We start from the raw sequence: 18,564 nt of genomic DNA, 5'->3' as shown, positions 1-18,564 counted from the left end.
TTCTGAGTACTTCCAAACCTCTGTACTTGGCGATCTTTTCGTTATATTTGACACGCAGATTATTGTTGTTAGGTATCGCCACATCAATTAGTGTTGTGTCTTGTTAATTTATTAACTAATACATATGATATCTGGTCTATTATATGCCACTGTTTGGTCTGAGAGCACAGTGCAGTCTAAGTTAAGCCTGTAAATTTATTTTCAAGCATTCTCTCAGGGATGTGTTGATAATATGGGAGATGGTCGGTTTGGACAAGTACCACTTTGAACCTATTTCTTGATAAAGGATCTTTCCTACTGAGTCATGACAAACCTTGTATTCAGTTGCAGCAAACGCCTGGCAGTCCCCGGTAAGATGTTGGATGGTTTTGTATGTTTAGACTGGAGGGTCTCTGAATAAAGTTAGTTTTGCTACACCCGAACATAATTACAATAGTGAACAAACTGTATAGAATGTTACAATGTTGTCACATAGGGTCGGATGTTTTGCCAGTGCATATTATGACATACTGTTCATTGTTTAAAATGTGAAAATATATTGTTACATAAAATAATAATTCAAATCAAGCATTATACGTAATATAAAATAAGTACACCAAATGATAATAATAACAGTGATGTCCATTTCCTGAAGTCGGGACAATTGTAAAACTAAAAAATAATATTTATAGACTAAATACAACAGGGGGTCTTAAGCCACTCAGACCCCCCTCTGTATCAGCGCCAGCGCCTGATTATAGGGTAAACAAATAAAACTGCATATTAAAATGTTTGTACTTATTTAATAAGCAAATTACAAATAACAAGTTATCAATTAGCAACAAGTAGCATACTTAACACTCCTTCCATTAAGTTGTTGTAGAGGTCTATTATTCATAATAAGCAACTGCTTTTTGTTGTTGTATATATGCCTCAGTATGTTATACTACAAAAAGTAAATTTTGCAAATTTAAAAAATTTAAAATTTAATAAAAAATAGAAAGAATTGGTTGTAGGTATGGTTAATAAAAATGGTCAATTGTAGATAAGTTTGAAAGGCAGGGAATAAAGAATAATACATACGAAACGTTTAAGGTACTAGTACACTTTGAAGACCAAAAATAAGCATTTGTTCAAGATTTTTTTTCTCAGAACCTTTATTAAAAATGAACATAAAACTTTTTACATATTAATATCTAACTCTTAGAGAATACAAAAAATATATCTTTTTTCATTTGTGCACGTACAGTAGTATTGTAGAGGACGCCAAAGTCGAGGCCTCGAAAAAAAGTAGTTCCGATGGCGGACAGTTAATCTCAGGATTGGGATCTCTGAAACAAAAAAATCGTACAGTATATGAAAAAGGAAGATTTTTTACGTAACAATTTACCACCGTTAATGAAAAATTCCGAAAAAAAAAGATTTTACGGAAATTTGATAAATTTTTGTGAAAAATCGCCTGTTTTTTTCAGTATTTCATGGTTAAAAAATATTTATTTTTAATTTTTTGGCGAAATTGTAGTAAATTGTCACGTAAGAAACCTTCCTTTTTCAAATGCAGTACGATTTTTTTGTTTCAGATATCCCAATCCTGAGATTAACTGCCCGCCATCATTTTTCGAGGTCTCGACTTTTTTGCGCCCTCTACAATATTAATGTACACTGTACGTGCGTAAATGAAAAAAGATATATTTTTTGTACTCTCTAAAGGTTCTAAGAAAAAATTCTTAAAAAAATGATTATTTTTGGTCTTCTAAAGTGTAGGTACTAGTACCTTAAAAGTAGTGTGTGGTGTTTCGAAGCTAGGACAAATAATCCCCGGACAAATAATCCCGGACAAAAAATCCCCACAAATTATCCCCGGACAAAAAATCCCCACAAAAAATCCCCACAATTAATCCCCACAAATAATCCCCGGACAAATAATCTCCGGACAAAAAATCCCCGCAAAAAATCCCGGACAGATAATCCCCACAATTTTTTTTGGACAAAATATCCCCACAAAAAATCCCGGACAAAAAATCCCCAAGAAATAATTTTGCCGAAAAAAGTTGTCAAATGAATGCTTATAATCCAAGGATGGTACTAAAGATGAGAAATTTAGACTGTCTGTCCGTCGGTACGTCCGACCGGGAATATAACTACTCCGTCATTATGCCAGGTAGAATGACAAATGAGGTGTCGAATGAACGGTTATAATCCAACGATGGTACTAAAGATGAGCAATTTGGCCGTCGGTCTGCCTGACCGCGAATATACCTTCTCCGTCACTGTACCAGGTAGAATGACAAATAAGGTGTCGAATGAAAGCTTATAACCAAGGATGGTACTAAAGATGATAAATTTGACCAAGGCTGTCTGTCCATCTGTCTGTACGACCCCGAATGTAACTACTCCGTCATTATGCCAGGTAGAATGACAAATGAGGTGTCTACTAATGAACGGTTATTATCCAGCGATGGTACTAAAGATGAGCAATTTGGTCCGTCGGGCTGCCTGACCGCAAATATAACTCCTCCGTCACTGTACCAGGTAGAATGACAAATGAGGTGTCGAATGAAAGCTTATAATCCAAGGATGGTACTAAAGATGAGAAATTTGACCAAGGCTGTCTGTCCATCTGTCCGTCCGACCGCGAATGTAACTACTCCGTCATTATGCCAAGTAGAATGACAAATAAGGTATCGAATGAACGGTTATAATTCAACGATGGTACTAAAGATGAGAAATTTGGTCCGTCGGTCTGCCTGACCGCGAATATAACTCCTCCGTCACTGTACTAGCTAGAATGACAAATGAGGTGTCGACTGAAAGCTCATAATCCAAGGATGTTACTAAAGATGAGCAATTTGGTCCGTCGGTCTGTCTGACCGCAAATATTACTCCTCCGTCACTGTACCAGGTAGAATGACAAATAAGGTGTCGAATGAAAGCTTATAACCAAGGATGGTACTAAAGATGAGCAATTTGGTCCGTCGGTCTGTCTGACCGCAAATATAACTCCTCCGTCACTGTACCAGGTAGAATGACAAATAAGGTTTCGATTGAAAGCTTATAACCAAGGATGGTATTAAAGATGATAAATTTGACCAAGACTGTCTGTCCATCTGTCCGTACGACCCCGAATGTAACTACTCCGTCATTATGCCAGGCTGGTAGAATGACAAATGAGGTGTCGAATGAACGGTTATTATCCAACGATGGTACCAAAGATGAGCAATTTGGTCCGTCGGTCTGCCTGACCGCGAATATAACTCCTCTGTCACTGTACCAGGTAGAATGACAAATGAGGTATCGAATGAACGGTTATAATTCAACGATGGTACTAAAGATGAGAAATTTGGTCCGTCGGTCTGCCTGACCGCGAATATAACTCCTCCGTCACTGTACTAGCTAGAATAACAAATGAGGTGTCGACTGAAAGCTCATAATCCAAGGATGGTACTAAAGATGAACAATTTGGTCCGTCGGTCTGTCTGACCGCAAATATTACTCCTCCGTCACTGTACCAGGTAGAATGACAAATAAGGTGTCGAATGAAAGCTTATAACCAAGGATGGTACTAAAGATGATAAATTTGACCAAGACTGTCTGTCCATCTGTCCGTCCGACCGCGAATGTAACTATTCCGTCATTATGCCAGGTAGAATGACAAATGAGGTGTTGAATGAACGGTTATAATCCAACGATGGTACTAAAGATGAGCAATTTGGTCCGTCGGTCTGTCTGACCGCAAATATAACTCCTCCGTCACTGTACCAGGTAGAATGACAAATAAGGTTTCGATTGAAAGCTTATAACCAAGGATGGTATTAAAGATGATAAATTTGACCAAGACTGTCTGTCCATCTGTCCGTACGACCCCGAATGTAACTACTCCGTCATTATGCCAGGCAGGTAGAATGACAAATGAGGTGTCGAATGAACGGTTATTTTCCAACGATGGTACCAAAGATGAGCAATTTGGTCCGTCGGTCTGCCTGACCGCGAATATAACTCCTCTGTCACTGTACCAGGTAGAATGACAAATGAGGTATCGAATGAACGGTTATAATTCAACGATGGTACTAAAGATGAGAAATTTGGTCCGTCGGTCTGCCTGACCGCGAATATAACTCCTCCGTCACTGTACTAGGTAGAATGACAAATGAGGTGTCGAATGAAAGCTTATAATCCAAGGATGGTACTAAAGATGAGAAATTTGACCAAAGCTGGCTGTCCATCTGTCCGTCCGACCGCGAATGTAACTACTCCGTCATTATGCCAGGTAGAATGATAAATGAGGTGTCGAATGAAAGCTTATAATCCAAGGATGGTACTAAAGATGAGAAATTTGACCAAGGCTGTCTGTCCATCTGTCCGTCCGACCGCGAATGTAACTACTCCATCATTATGCCAGGTAGAATGACAAATGAGGTATCGAATGAACGGTTATAATTCAACGATGGTACTAAAGATGAGAAATTTGGTCCGGCGGTCTGCCTGACCGCGAATATAACTCCTCCGTCACTGTACTAGGTAGAATGACAAATGAGTTGTCGAATGAAAGCTTATAATACAAAGATGGTACTAAAGATGAGAAATTTAACCAAGGCTGGATGTCCATGTGTCCGTCCGACCGCGAATGTAACTACTCCGTCATTATGCCAGGTAGAATGACAAATAAGGTGTCGAATGAATGGTTATAATTCAACGATGGTACTAAAGATGAGCAATTTGGTCCGTCGGTCTGCCTGACCGCGATTATAACTCCTCCGTCACTGTACCAGGTAGAATTGCAAATAAGGTGTCGAATGAAAGCTTATAACCGAGGATGGTACTAAAGATGAAACATTTGACTAAGGCTGTCTGTTCATCTGTCCGTGCGAGCGCGAATGTAAATACTCCGTCATTATGCCAGGGAAAATGACAAATGAGGTTTCGAATGAACGATTATAATCAAACGATGGTACTAAAGATGAGCAATTAGGTCCGTCGGTCTGCCTGACCGCAAATATAACTTCTCCGTCACTGTACCAGGTAGAATGACAAATGAGGTGTCGAATGAAAACTTATAATCCAAGGATGGTACTAAAGGTGAGAAATTTGACCAAGGACTTCCGGTTTTAGAAATGCGACCGGAAGTACTGTTTTAAAGTCACCGGAATAGTAAAAGTGATATATTATTCGACGAGCTTTCGCAAGGAGAGGACAAATATATACTTCCGGTTTCATGAGTGTCTTTGCGTCTGTCCTCCTACATACAACTCCTCCGTATTAATACAGATATAATGACAAATAACGAGGTTTTGAATGAAAGCTTATAACACAAGGATGGTATTAGAAATGAGTAATTTGACATCGGACTTCAGTTTTAGAGTTGCAACCGCAAGTACCTGTTTTAAAGTGATTCAAAGTATGATATGAATGTAAATGAAGATGATCCAAAATTAGTAAAATCCTATATGCATCGACGCAAAGTTACTCGAAGAGTTCAAATATCGACTTCCAGTTCTACTTTCGATTACTTTGGATGAAAACCTAGGACTTACGAAGTCCAATTACTTGTTAACACATGCTCTTGTGAACATAAACGGAAAGAAATAACACGAGTAGCGTTCATCGGCAAATCATCAACGGCTGATAGCAAAACTCTACGAAACTACAAACGATTTCCTACTAACAAGGTTATAGTCTAAGATCCGAATATATTTATGTCGACCTGCATCCATCTGCTTTCCGGATAAAACGTTTTTTTTTTAATTAAATGTCATACATAGACAAAAACGACTTGCATGGCTTGCCTATTAAAATCGTGTCATAGCTATCCTTAAGGTGGGGTGAGCATCGAGTTTGAAATAAATATTTCAAGCATATTTTTTAAAATTTTTTTGAACGTATGATAGAATTCTTAAGATCCCATGGACTGATCGGGTCACAAATGAGGAGGTCCTTATAGAAGATTGGGGAAAAACCGAGAAGTATTAACCACCATCAAATCTTAAAAGTTGGAATACTTTGGACACATTATGCGAAATGAATCCAGATATGCCTTCCTACAAGCCATCCTGCAAGGAAAAATATTTGGAAAGTGAGGTCCAGGAAGAAGAAGAACATCCTGGTGAAAGAACCTCAGAACCTGGTTCAACACAACATCTGTGCAGCTTTTCCGCGTTGCTACAGATAAAGTGAAGATTGCCATGATGATCGCCAACATTCGTCACGGATAGGCACATCAAGAAGAAAAAAAAGTATTATTTTATTTTTAAATTAAATAAGCATATTTATTCACTATAATTCGATGAATTAAAAAAAAATAAGGAAAAATATTAAACAATAAGCCAACGCTCAGTGAATCATGTGAATCAAAAAGATCAAAAATATTTTATTAGCTTATGAGTTTATCGAGCATAACTCTGTCGAGATTTTTTAGTTATAACGATTTTTGACTTTTTAGTATTACTCAGAAGTCAAAACCAAATTTTTGCTCAAGATTGGGTGAAAATCAACATATTTATTATAATAAAAAATAAGCATAAACCAAAAAAACTATGTGCACTTTGTATGCACGTTAAAAATTCGATTAAAATTCACATCCTTATTCCAGTCAAAACACGATAATTAAGAAGTTGCTGATGTGACATTTCTATAATCGACCGAGGAACACATTAATTTTTTATTATTTATGTTGATAACGTGAACGGTATCAAATATCACATCGTGGACATCTGTATTGATTTAAATAATAAAAAATGTGGCAACGAGTCTCGAAGAGTTATAACGCCATTGATGATGATGATGATGACTAAATACTTTTTACGTTAAATTTACAAAAATGAACAGGTTTTTTTTGTATTACAACCAATATTATCGTTTTCAGGACCAGCAATTATCATCACAAATAGGAAATGTTTTGAACAGGGTTATACAAAGCAGAGTGAGCAAAAGATTTAATATAAGCGAATAATTACAACATGATTCCCAGAGCCTTAGCTCATTCCCCATATGCTGCACGATTTTTGAAAGAACTCACAATTGGAATTCGGAATTCGATATTTGGTAATCGAAATTACAATTCATGCTTAAATTTAATTGCTAATCAATATTTTCGTACCAAAAAGCGGTTGCCCATCTGTACACTAATGGAACGCAGATTCAGATAGAGCGCGTTAAACAGTCTTGCTACCTATTACATTATTATAAATATTACTGCTCATTATTATAAATAATGAGCAGTAGAGTAGAAAAGTTGAAAATAGTGGAGGTATTTAGCATTAACGGTTCTCCTTTAAAATCAAGATGACGGCTAACGCTTCAGCGGAATTCAGTCGCAATTTTAAATTTATACCACTATTATTGACCTCCCCTAAAGGTTAGAATTATAAAATTTGGGGCAGCTCGAAAACAAGATTCAATTCAATAATTATGCTTCCCCTCTTTTTAATATATTCCCGCTTAACTCAAAAAATATCAACCGCACGACAAAAATTGTCAAAAAGAAATTGTAGGAAATCATATTTGAAACAATTTTAAATATTCGTAAAAAAATGAAAGAGATCAAAATTATGTAAAAGTTAATTCCATCTACTAAGTTCTATTTTTGTATAGGTACCTACATTTTTATCGTAAAACTCATTATCGAGACAATTCAATAGTTATGCTCTAACTCTAACTGTCACTATTTTCCCCCACAACTCGGAAAATATCGACATCATAAAATAGTTATTTTCCTAACTAGTGCGGAAAGTGATACTTTCACGCACGAGACTGCCGTTGACTCGAACGACCACGATAGCGGAGTTCGGGCAAGCAGTCGAGTGCGGGGAAGACACTTTCCGCACGAGTTAGGAATAATATTTTTTCTAGGGCCGTACGTTTGGAAAAAAGCCACAAAAAATAGAGTTATATCAATTTTTATTTAGAAGTGAACATACACAAATCAATTCTTTGACAAGGTAGTCAAAACCAAACTTTCAATATAATGGGTTACCACGACGACGATATTGGTTTCCATTTCCATGACGACAATTCAAAACCATTGTAATTGTCTACTGATCTGATATCTCTCCTGATCTGATATGTCTCCAATAACGGACTTAACATAAATTCAACAAAGACAAAGTTACTTGTGGTTAGTAAACAAGACGTCGGCCCTATACAACTAATTGTCAATGATAAATCAATAACAAAAGTTAACCATTTTAAATACCTAGGATGTTGGATAAACGAGACACTAAATCCGGATGAAGAAATTAAAACTCGTATAGAAATTGCAAGAGGAGCATTTATGAAACTTAGATCTATTCTGAGCAACTCTCAGCTGAACTTACAACTAAGAATCAAGTTCCTAAAATGTTATGTGTATCCTGTAATACTATATGGATGTGAAACCTGGATCATGAAGGTTAACATGATGAACAAATTAGAAGCCTTTGAGATGTGGTCGTATCGTAGAATGCTCAGAATATCTTGGGTTCAACGCATTTCAAACAGAGAAGTCTTAAATAGAGTAGGTCAAGGCGAAGATGACTTAATGAAGATGATAAAAAAAACTTGAATATCTGGGGCATATAATGAGAGGTAGCAGATACAGGATGCTGCAGTTAATACTCAATGGAAAGATCGACGGAAAAAGAGGAATTGGTCGAAAGAAATATTCATGGCTCCGAAACCTTCGTCAATGGACTGGCTTATCAGCAGATCAATTGTTACATGCCGCACAAGATCGAGAACGATATCGGCAAATTGTTATGGAAGCTACCCACGCCTAAAAATTTGGGCACGGTACTTAAAGAAGAAGAAGAAGACTGATCTGACTTTTAAATATTTTGTCAAAATAATTTTATTTCATCGAATTATCGCAGTAATTTCATTAAAACATGAACACAATAAGATAAATTTAAAAAAATTAGTAAATAATATCTAAATATTAGTTTATTGAATGTATTATAATATATTATAATGCCATATTACAAGGTATTTTACTTTCCCACACGCCGTGCGGAAAAAATTTACCTTCACGCACGCCGTGCGGGAAAGTGCAACTTTCGGAAACGAAATGCGTGCGTGAATCTTTAGTACATACCATCGTTGGATTATAACCGTTCTGTCATTCTGCCTGGCATAATGACGGAGTAGTTACATTCGCTGTCGGACGGACCGATGGACAGACAGCCTCGGTCAAATTTCTCATATTTAGTACTATCCTTGGATTATAAGCTTTTATTCGACACCTCATTTGTCATTCTACCTGGTATAGTGACGGAGGAGTTATATTCGCGGTCAGGTAGACCGACATACCAAATTGCTCATCTTTAGTACCATCGTTGGATTATAACCGTTCATTCGACATCCCATTTGTCATTCTACCCGGCATAATGACGGAGTAGTTAAATTCGCGGTCGGACAGACAGATGGACAGACAGCCTTGGTCAAATTTATCATCTTCAGTACCATCCTTGGCTATAAGCTTTCATTCGACACCTTATTTGTCATTCTACCTGGTACAGTGACGGACGAGTTATATTCGCCGTCAGGCAGACCGACGGACCAAATTGCTCATCTTTAGTACCATCGTTGGATTATAACCGTTTATTTGACACCTCATTTGTCATTCTACCTGGCGTAATGACGGAGTAATTACATTCGCGGTCGGACGGACAGATTGACAGACAGCCTTGGTCAAATTTCTCAACTTTAGTACCATCCTTGGTTATAAGCTTTCATTCGACACCTTATTTATCATTCTACCTAGTACAGTGACGGAGGAGTTATATTCGCGGTCAGGCAGACCGACGGGCCAAATTGCTCATCTTTAGTACCATCGTTGGATTATAACCGTTCATTCGACACCTCATTTGTCATTATAACTGGTATAATGACGGAGTAGTTACATTCGCGGTCGGACGGACAGATGGACAGACTGCCTTGGTCAAATTTCTCATCTTTAGTACCATCCTTGGTTATAAGCTTTCATTCGACACCTTATTTGTCATTCTACGTGGTACAGTGACGTAAAAGTTATATTCGCGGTCAGGCAGACCGACTGACTAAATTGCTCATCTTTAGTACCATTGTTGGATTATAACCGTTCATTCGACACCTCATTTGTCATACTACCTGGCATATTGACGGAGTAGTTACATTCGCGGTCTGACGGACAGACGGACAGACAGCCTTGGTCAAATTTCTTAACTTTAGTACATCCTTGAGTATAAGCTTTCATTCGACACCTTATTTGTCATTCTACCAGGTACAGTTGCGGAGGAGTTATATTCGCGGTCAGGCAGACCGAAGTACCAAATTTCTCATCTTTATTTCCATCGTTGGATTATAACCCTTCATTCGACACCTCATTTGTCATTCTACCTGGCATAATGACAGAGTAGTTACATTCGCGGTCTGACAGACAGACGGACAGACAGCCTTGGTCAAATTTCTCAACTTTAGTACCATCCTTGGTTATAAGCTTTCATTCGACACCTTATTTGTCATTCTACCTGGTACAATGACGGAAGAGTTACATTCGCGGTCAGGGAGACCGACGGACCAAATTGCTCATCTTTAGTACCATCGTTGGATTATAACCCTTCATTCGACACCTCATTTGTCATTCTACTTGGCATAATGACGGAGTAGTTACATTCGCGGTCTGACGGACAGGCGGACAGACAGCCTTGGTCAAATTTCTCAACTTTAGTACCATCCTTGGTTATAAGCTTTCATTCGACACCTTATTTGTCATTCTACCTGGTACAGTGACGGAAGAGTTACATTCGCGGTCAGGCAGACCGACGGACCAAATTGCTCATCTTTAGTACCATCGTTGGATTATAACCCTTCATTCGACACCTCATTTGTCATTCTACTTGGCATAATGACGGAGTAGTTACATTCGCGGTCTGACGGACAGGCGGACAGACAGCCTTGGTCAAATTTCTCAACTTTAGTACCATCCTTGGTTATAAGCTTTCATTCGACACCTTATTTGTCATTCTACCTGGTACAGTGACGGAAGAGTTACATTCGCGGTCAGGCAGACCGACGGACCAAATTGCTCATCTTTAGTACCATCGTTGGATTATAACCCTTCATTCGACACCTCATTTGTCATTCTACCTGGCATAATGACGGAGTAGTTACATTCGCGGTCTGACGGACAGACGGACAGACAGTCTAAATTTCTCATCTTTAGTACCATCCTTGGTTATAAGCTTTCATTAGACACCTAATTTGTCATTCTACCTGGTACAGTGACGGAGGAGTTATATTCGCGGTCAGGCAGACCGACTGACCAAATTGCTCATCTTTAGTACCATCTTTGGATTATAACCGTTCATTCGACACCCCATTTGTCATTCTACCTGGCATAATGACGGAGTAGTTATATTCGCGGTCGGACGTACCGACGGACAGACAGTCTAAATTTCTCATCTTTAGTTTAGTACCATCCTTGGATTATATGCATTCATTTGACAACTTTATTCGGCAAAAATATTTCTTGGGGATTTTTTGTCCGGGATTTTTTGTGGGGATATTTTGTCCAAAAAAATTTATGGGGATTATCTGTCCGGGATTTTTTGTGGGGATTTTTTGTCCGGGGATTATTTGTCCGGGGATTATTTGTGGGGATTATTTGTAGGGATTTTTTGTGAGGATTTTTTGTCCGGGGATTTTTTGTCCGGGGATAATTTGTGGGGATTTTTTGTCCGGGATTATTTGTCCGGGGATTATTTGTCCGGACCCCGGTGTTTCATAAACTCATTTAATAAGTCTTAAGATTAACCATGAGATGGCGACTCTAAGAAATTATCCACATGACGTTTCAGTATTGTCAACTTTTAAATGCATATTATCAAAATTTTCTGTCATTTGGATTATTATTTTTTCTACGAGCGTGCAAAAATGTCTACTTTCGCGCACGCATTTTAGTTTAGAAAGTTTCACTTTTCCGCACGCGTGTTACCTTTCCGCACGCGGTTTTTACTTTTCCGCACGCGTGTTAATTTAGATATGTTAATATGGCCTTAAAGTAATTATAATACATGCAATAAACTAATATTTAGATATTATTTACTAATTTATTTCAAATATATCTTATTGTGTTCCTGATTTAATGAAATTAACACGACAATTCGATGAAATAAAATTATTTTGACATAATATTCGAAAGTCAAATCGGTATACAATAACAGTCGTTTTGGATCATCGTCATGGAAACCAAGATCGTCGTCATGCTAACTAATTATATTGAAAGTTTGGTTTTGACAACCTTGTCAAAGAATTAATTTGTGTATGTATTTTCATATTAATTAAATTAATTGATTAAGATTTGGTAATTTTTTAAAGACTCTTAGAAAAAATATTGTTCCTAACTCTTGCAGAAAGTCTCTTTTCCGCACTCGACTGCTTGCCGAACTCCCGCTTCGCGTCGTTCGGCAAACTGCAGTCGCGTGCGGAAAAGAATGACTTTCTGCACTTGTTAGGAAAATAACTATAGCGAGTTACGGTTACTTCAAGTGACGGTACTTTAGTGTTTTTTATTAACAATGGATTCAAAGCAATTTCCTGTGTTGATCAATCATTGTTATTTTTTATGGGAAAAATATCGTTCAAACTAAGCAATGACTCAAAAAGTGTGATCGGGACTCTGTTCCATCGATTGACTCTGTTCCATCGATTACAACCATTTCACGATGGTTTGCTGAATTCAAACGCGGTCCTACCGACACCAATTATTCTGATTGCTCTGGAAGGCTACATGAGGCAACGATTCCCGAAAAAATGCTGAAAATACAAAAACATAAAGTGAAGTTGCAAGAGATCGCTGACACCCTAAAATTATCGAAGGATAATGTTTTACTATTACTTACGGACCTTTCGGTGGGCGAAAGCTGTTTTCTAAATTATTGCCGTGTTTTCTCACACCATAGAGCAAAAATAACAACTAATTGATCAATCAACAGATAAGAGCCGATCAGCTGATAAAGCAGTTATTGCCAGAATGCTATTAAGGTTAAAGTAATTTAACACTTTGCTATAAAATTACTTAAAAATGAACTTTAAATTTACCTACTGCCTTTAAATTGTCTATATTTCCTAAGTACACTGACACAGTGGAAGCGGTTTCCGCTTACGGTCAATCCGCGCGGAACCGCTTTTAAACGTTTTCAAAATGAATGCACGTCTTTAATAATGTACACGAACCAGTCCCACATCACTGACACGAACATAGTCAAAGCAGGTTCGCGCGGGCCAACGGCTTTAACCCGCCAGGGCTTACAATACCGAGCTAAAATCTCAATATCGGTATTTGGCATTTCAAATTTCAAATACCGGGATGCCGGTATTAAAACCGGTATTATGAATAAAAAATATACACGTTATATTATCGATAACGGGATATACTATCCCCAGTTGTTATATCGACTTGTTATTAAATAATATATATTATATATTATATGAAACCTATTAAATTTTGTTTTGAAATGAGTAGATGCTGAATAGATAGATATACAAAAAATGTGCAAATAGAAAAACTATATATTTGATTCTAGGATAAATTTTGCATATAACGGGATAGTACTTTTACTTATGAAATTTGCTATTTGTAAATTAATTTAAGTTTAAAATATATTAATACAAAGATTAACTTACTGTGACAAATATTTTATACGGATTACTCTGTATTTAGACCGCTATATATTTATAAGAGTTGTTTCCTACTCTTATTCTTGTAAGAGATAGTAGTATGAATTCATCTAAAAAGAGTTTATTTACAATATGTACAATAAAGATTATAAACATTAATATAAAATAACTTAAAAATACAAACCTAAAAAGAGAATCAAGAACAATGCTATTTCTTACGCTGTGAGTTTTTGACAACTATCAAATAATTTACAAATATCATTGAAACTAAAATTACACAGTCATGCCAGCTAAAACTATAAATAACTTAAAATAACTAAATGTGGTTTTATTGAAAATAAACATAGTTTTATTTTTACATCCCCCCACCAACAGGTATGACAAACCATGAAAGTCTATGGTTGGTCACAAGGCAACAATTTTGAGATGTGAAAATAATTCATATCGTTCCTTTTGTATCCAATATCTATTTCATATAAAGTATTTGAAATTTGTTTTTTTTTTATTTGAAATGGGCCTAGTCTTACTTCATCAAGTTTTTTTCTATTTAGTTTGGATTTATTTTCTACATATGCCCAATCTCCTTCTTTAAAATCATGGAATTTTCTATTTTTGTCATACAGCTTTTTATTATATTCATGATGTCGTACTGAATTTTTATAAGCTATTTGCTTATCTTTTGATACATTTCTAGTTTCACAAAGTTCCTCGGGAACAATCGGATCCGCTTTTCCAAAAAGCAAATATTCTGGGCTGTATCCGGTTACGGAATGATCTGTTCTATTATATTCATCTATACATTCTTCAGCTATTTTTGTCCATGCTCTACTTCTAGTTTCATTTAGTTTACATCTTATCCTATTAACTAATGTTTGATTAAGTCTTTCATTTAAACCATTCGAAAATGGGCAGTCCACTGCTGTAAAAACCAGTTGAATATTTAACTGTTTCATATTATTTCTAAATATTTTGGAATTAATTCCCGGATACTGATCTGTTAATAATGTTTTTATGGGGTGTTTATCTTGAATTTTAGAGATTAGTTTAATAAAATCACCTGTCGTCTGATTTTTGGAAGTAACTGCAAATGCATATCTGGTAAAATGATCTACAAGTAAGTGGAGGTATTTTTTTGTTGAATGATTGCCAGCAAATCCTCCTATTGTATCTAGGGACATTATCTCGAAAGGTTCTTTTGCCGGACCTAATTGTGACAAGAGACCATATTTTGGACCTACTCTTGTTTTATTTTTACAGCAGATCTCGCATTTCTGGCAGATATCTTTTGCCAGTAAATCCAAATTCTTAATGTAGTAAAAATTCCTAATTTTGTTAATTACTTTACCAGCACAAATATGACCAAAAAATTTGTGAATTTTTGTTATTAACTCCACTCCAAAATCTTTGGATAATATTATTTTTTTCTGGTTCTTCCTTAATTTATAGAATACATCTTGGTTGGAAATTGTTCCTATCATTTTATCTATAGCTTGTCGATTATTATTCTGGTCTTGTTTTATCTCAGTTAATGTCACTAGGTTCACTGTTTTTATAAATGTTTCTGCATTTTCTATATTTTCCAAATCTGGGTTTCTAGAAAGGTTTCAACTGGTCTTGTACGAAGTTCTCTTCCCTCAAGGGGCTTATGATCAGTAATAACGACAAATTTTCTTCCCATTAGCCAGTATTGCCAAAATTTTAATGCTTCTTTAATTGCCAGGCATTCTAAAAAAATTGCTTTTTTGTTTTTCTGATATTTGTTCAATTTTTTTGAAAAGTAAGCCACAGGTTTCATTTCTCCATCTTCTTGTTTTTGTTTGAGAACTGCACCAACTCCTAAAATACTAGCATCGGAATATATAACTGTAGGAGCATTTGGGTCAAAAATAGCTAGAATAGGTTCAGAGCAGAGGATACTCTTTACCTTATCAAAGGCTGTTTGGCAGCTTAAAGACCAGTGAAATTTAATATCTTTTCTAAGTAAATTATGTAATGGCTCTAATAACCTAGCTGAATCTTTTATATATTTGTGGTAAAAATTTACTTTTCCCAAAAACTGTCGTATTTTTTTTCTGGTATCTGGTGCTGGAAAATTTCTGATCGATATTAAATTATCATGTAAAGGACGAACTGAATTGTTTCTCACAATGTGTCCCAAATATTTTACCTCTTCTCTTGCAAAATTACATTTTAGAAGTTTAAGCCTAAATCCCTCTTCAAGAATGGCTTTCATGAGTCTTTCAATGTGCTCTAAGTGTTCTTCAAATGATACTCAAAATATTAAAATATCATCTATATAATTTATACAAAATGGGTTTAAATTATGTTTTCTGATAATATTACTTAAAATTCTTTGAAATATTGCTGGTGATGTTTTAAGCCCAAAAGGTAAGCATTTCCATTGCCAATGACCATCTTGTGTAACAAAAGCTGTCTTATATTTATCTTTATTCCGAACTGGAATACACCAAAAAGCAGAATTTATATCTAAAGTAGTAAAGAATTTAGCATTCCTTGTTTTGGTCAAAATCTCGTCAATTAATGGAAAAGGTTGTGGTTCGGGAACAATTAATTTGTTTAATTCACGAAAATCAATGCATAATCTTGTTTTAGATCCTTCATCTTTTTTAAGAGCCAATGTAACGGGTGCTGCAAAGGGCGAAGATGATTCTTCTATTAAATTTGCTTTTAAGAATTGTTCAATTTGAAATTCTATCTCTTTTTGGTCCTCTAGTGAGCATCTGTATGGCTTCTTTGCGACAAATTTATGTTCTAAAAGTTTAATTTGAGCTTCATTATTTTGAACTTGCCCAATATCAAATTTATGTTTTACAAAAATATTGTCATATTTATTTAGTAATATTTCTATTTTACTTTTCTGCTCTGGCTTTAAATGTTCTAATTTTGCTTCAAAAAGCTCTGTGGGAATTCCTTCATTAAAGTTTATTGAATATTCTGTCAAATTAACATTGTGATTAAACTTTTCAATCGTCTCTTCAATATCTAGATCTAATCTTTGATAAATTTCTAAATCAAAATCTTGTTTCATTTGAAAATTCAAAATAGAACCCAATCCAAGTATAATATCATACTCGAAATATTCATCATTAATTACAAAAAGATTAACATTTTTCTCAATTTTATTAATTTTCATTTTTGCAATTAGTTTTCCTGTAAAATTTGTTCTGCCATTTATCGTTTTAAACATATTCCTATCTTCATGAATAACTAGTCCCAACTTACCTGCTACCTTCGAATTCAGAAGAGTAACATTCGAACCTGGGTCATAGATTCCACATAATTCTCTATTATTTAGGAATACTTTTAATTTGATCAATGGCAGCAAATTCAGTTTTTTTGGTCAGTTACCGTTTCATTTAATGTCTCCTGTATAGCAATATTATTAACATATTGAATATCATTTGATTTGTTTTCTTGTATTGTCCTTCTATCTTTTTGCTTTAAACGACACATTGCCTCTGGATGAAACCTCCCAGGGAATCCTTTTTTATCACAATATTGACAACTATTTTTTTCTTTTGGTATTATTGTATTTAATTTGGTAGGTATTTGTACAAAATTTGGGTTTGTCTCTGATTTATTCTTCTTGCTTATAACTGAACTCTCCAATTTTCGTAACTCACCTATCAATTTTTCCATTGTTGTAACCTCAGCTCTATTAATATTATTTTGTATATGAATTGGCAAATTTGTCACAATTAAATCAATTAATATATCAATAGGAAAATCATTTTTGATATTTAGCAATAAATTTTCTTTGCTAAATGCATAATCAACAAGACTACCACCTATATACTTAAAAGAATAAGCTTTTCTATGATTATCCCAACCTGTTTCACAAAAACTATCAAAAAAATTAACTTTCCATACCTCAAAACTGTTATCTAAGCCTAATGTTATTATTTTTGATTCAAACCATTCCTTTGCTATTCCATCAAGAAACAGACGTAGAATCAAAATCTTGTCTTTATCAGTATCTACCTCACATCGCGAACATTCTGATTCGAAGGTCTTGAGCCATGAATTCATTGGAACATTTTTACCATCAAAATTTCGAAGTACGAAATCATCTTTTATTTTTTTGTAATTTTTCTTTTCAACTTTATGTATACTAGTTTCACCAAGTTTCTGGAGCAACTCGACTAATGGTGGAGATTGTTCAATCGCTTCTTTCTTCTCATACACTGGTAATAAGGTCTGTTGTAGGTACTCATTTTGATAAACCACATCACCATCTGAATCAAAATAAATCACTTTCAAATTATCATCTAAGGTAATGGTACATGTTCTAAAGCATCCTCTTGATTTCATAGATGCTAAAACATTTTTTACTTTTTTCAGACGAAATAGTTCAGAATGATAATTCTCAGCAGGCATTTCATAATAGAAACGGGACTCTGTTGGCTGCAACCACTTAAATTTATATATACATTATTCTTACTATCACTACTGCTTGCTTCTATAGCAGCGGTTCTCAATCTGTGGTACATGTACCACTGGTGGTACATTTCATTTTTTGAGGTGGTACACAAAACGCAAAAACAGCCAAAATCAGCACCACTATTATAGTTAATTAGATCACCTAATTAGATATGTATTTCAGTTAGGTGGTACCAAAAATAATAAAAAGTATTTGGTGGTACATGACACAAAAAGATTGAGAACCGCTGTTCTATAGCAACACAAATTCTCATTGATGCAATATTCATCCTTAATTTGTACAAATAACGGCTTGAAAATCTATTTTTATCGCTATTTTCGCTTGGTCAGCGGAAGTTCTTGATTTATAAGAGTTGTTTCCTACTCTTATTCTTGTAAGAGATAGCAGTATGAATTCATCTAAAAAGAGTTTATTTACAATATGTACAATAAAGATTATAAACATTAATATAAAATAACTTAAAAATACAAACCTAAAAAGAGAATCAAGAACAA

The 18,564-nt window shown here is 35.4% G+C and overlaps 1 protein-coding gene across 2 annotated transcripts in view; it reads right to left on the bottom strand.

Annotated features, from left to right (window-relative positions):
* Positions 1-762: 762 nt before the first annotated feature.
* Positions 763-18,564, bottom strand: part of LOC126881788 (putative carbonic anhydrase 3) — a 73,769-nt gene continuing 55,967 nt past the window's right edge. For both annotated transcript variants that reach the window (XM_050646354.1, XM_050646357.1), the window contains one exon: positions 763-925. In XM_050646354.1, coding sequence (XP_050502311.1) covers positions 815-925 — 111 coding nt within the window. In that variant the 3' untranslated portion in view covers positions 763-814. The remainder of the gene's footprint in view (positions 926-18,564) is intronic.

This window comes from Diabrotica virgifera, chromosome 1, assembly GCF_917563875.1.
Source record: "Diabrotica virgifera virgifera chromosome 1, PGI_DIABVI_V3a".
NCBI classification, from domain to species: domain Eukaryota; kingdom Metazoa; phylum Arthropoda; class Insecta; order Coleoptera; family Chrysomelidae; genus Diabrotica; species Diabrotica virgifera.
Note: the sequence above shows the minus strand (reverse complement) of the source record. Positions and strands in the feature narration are given on the sequence as shown.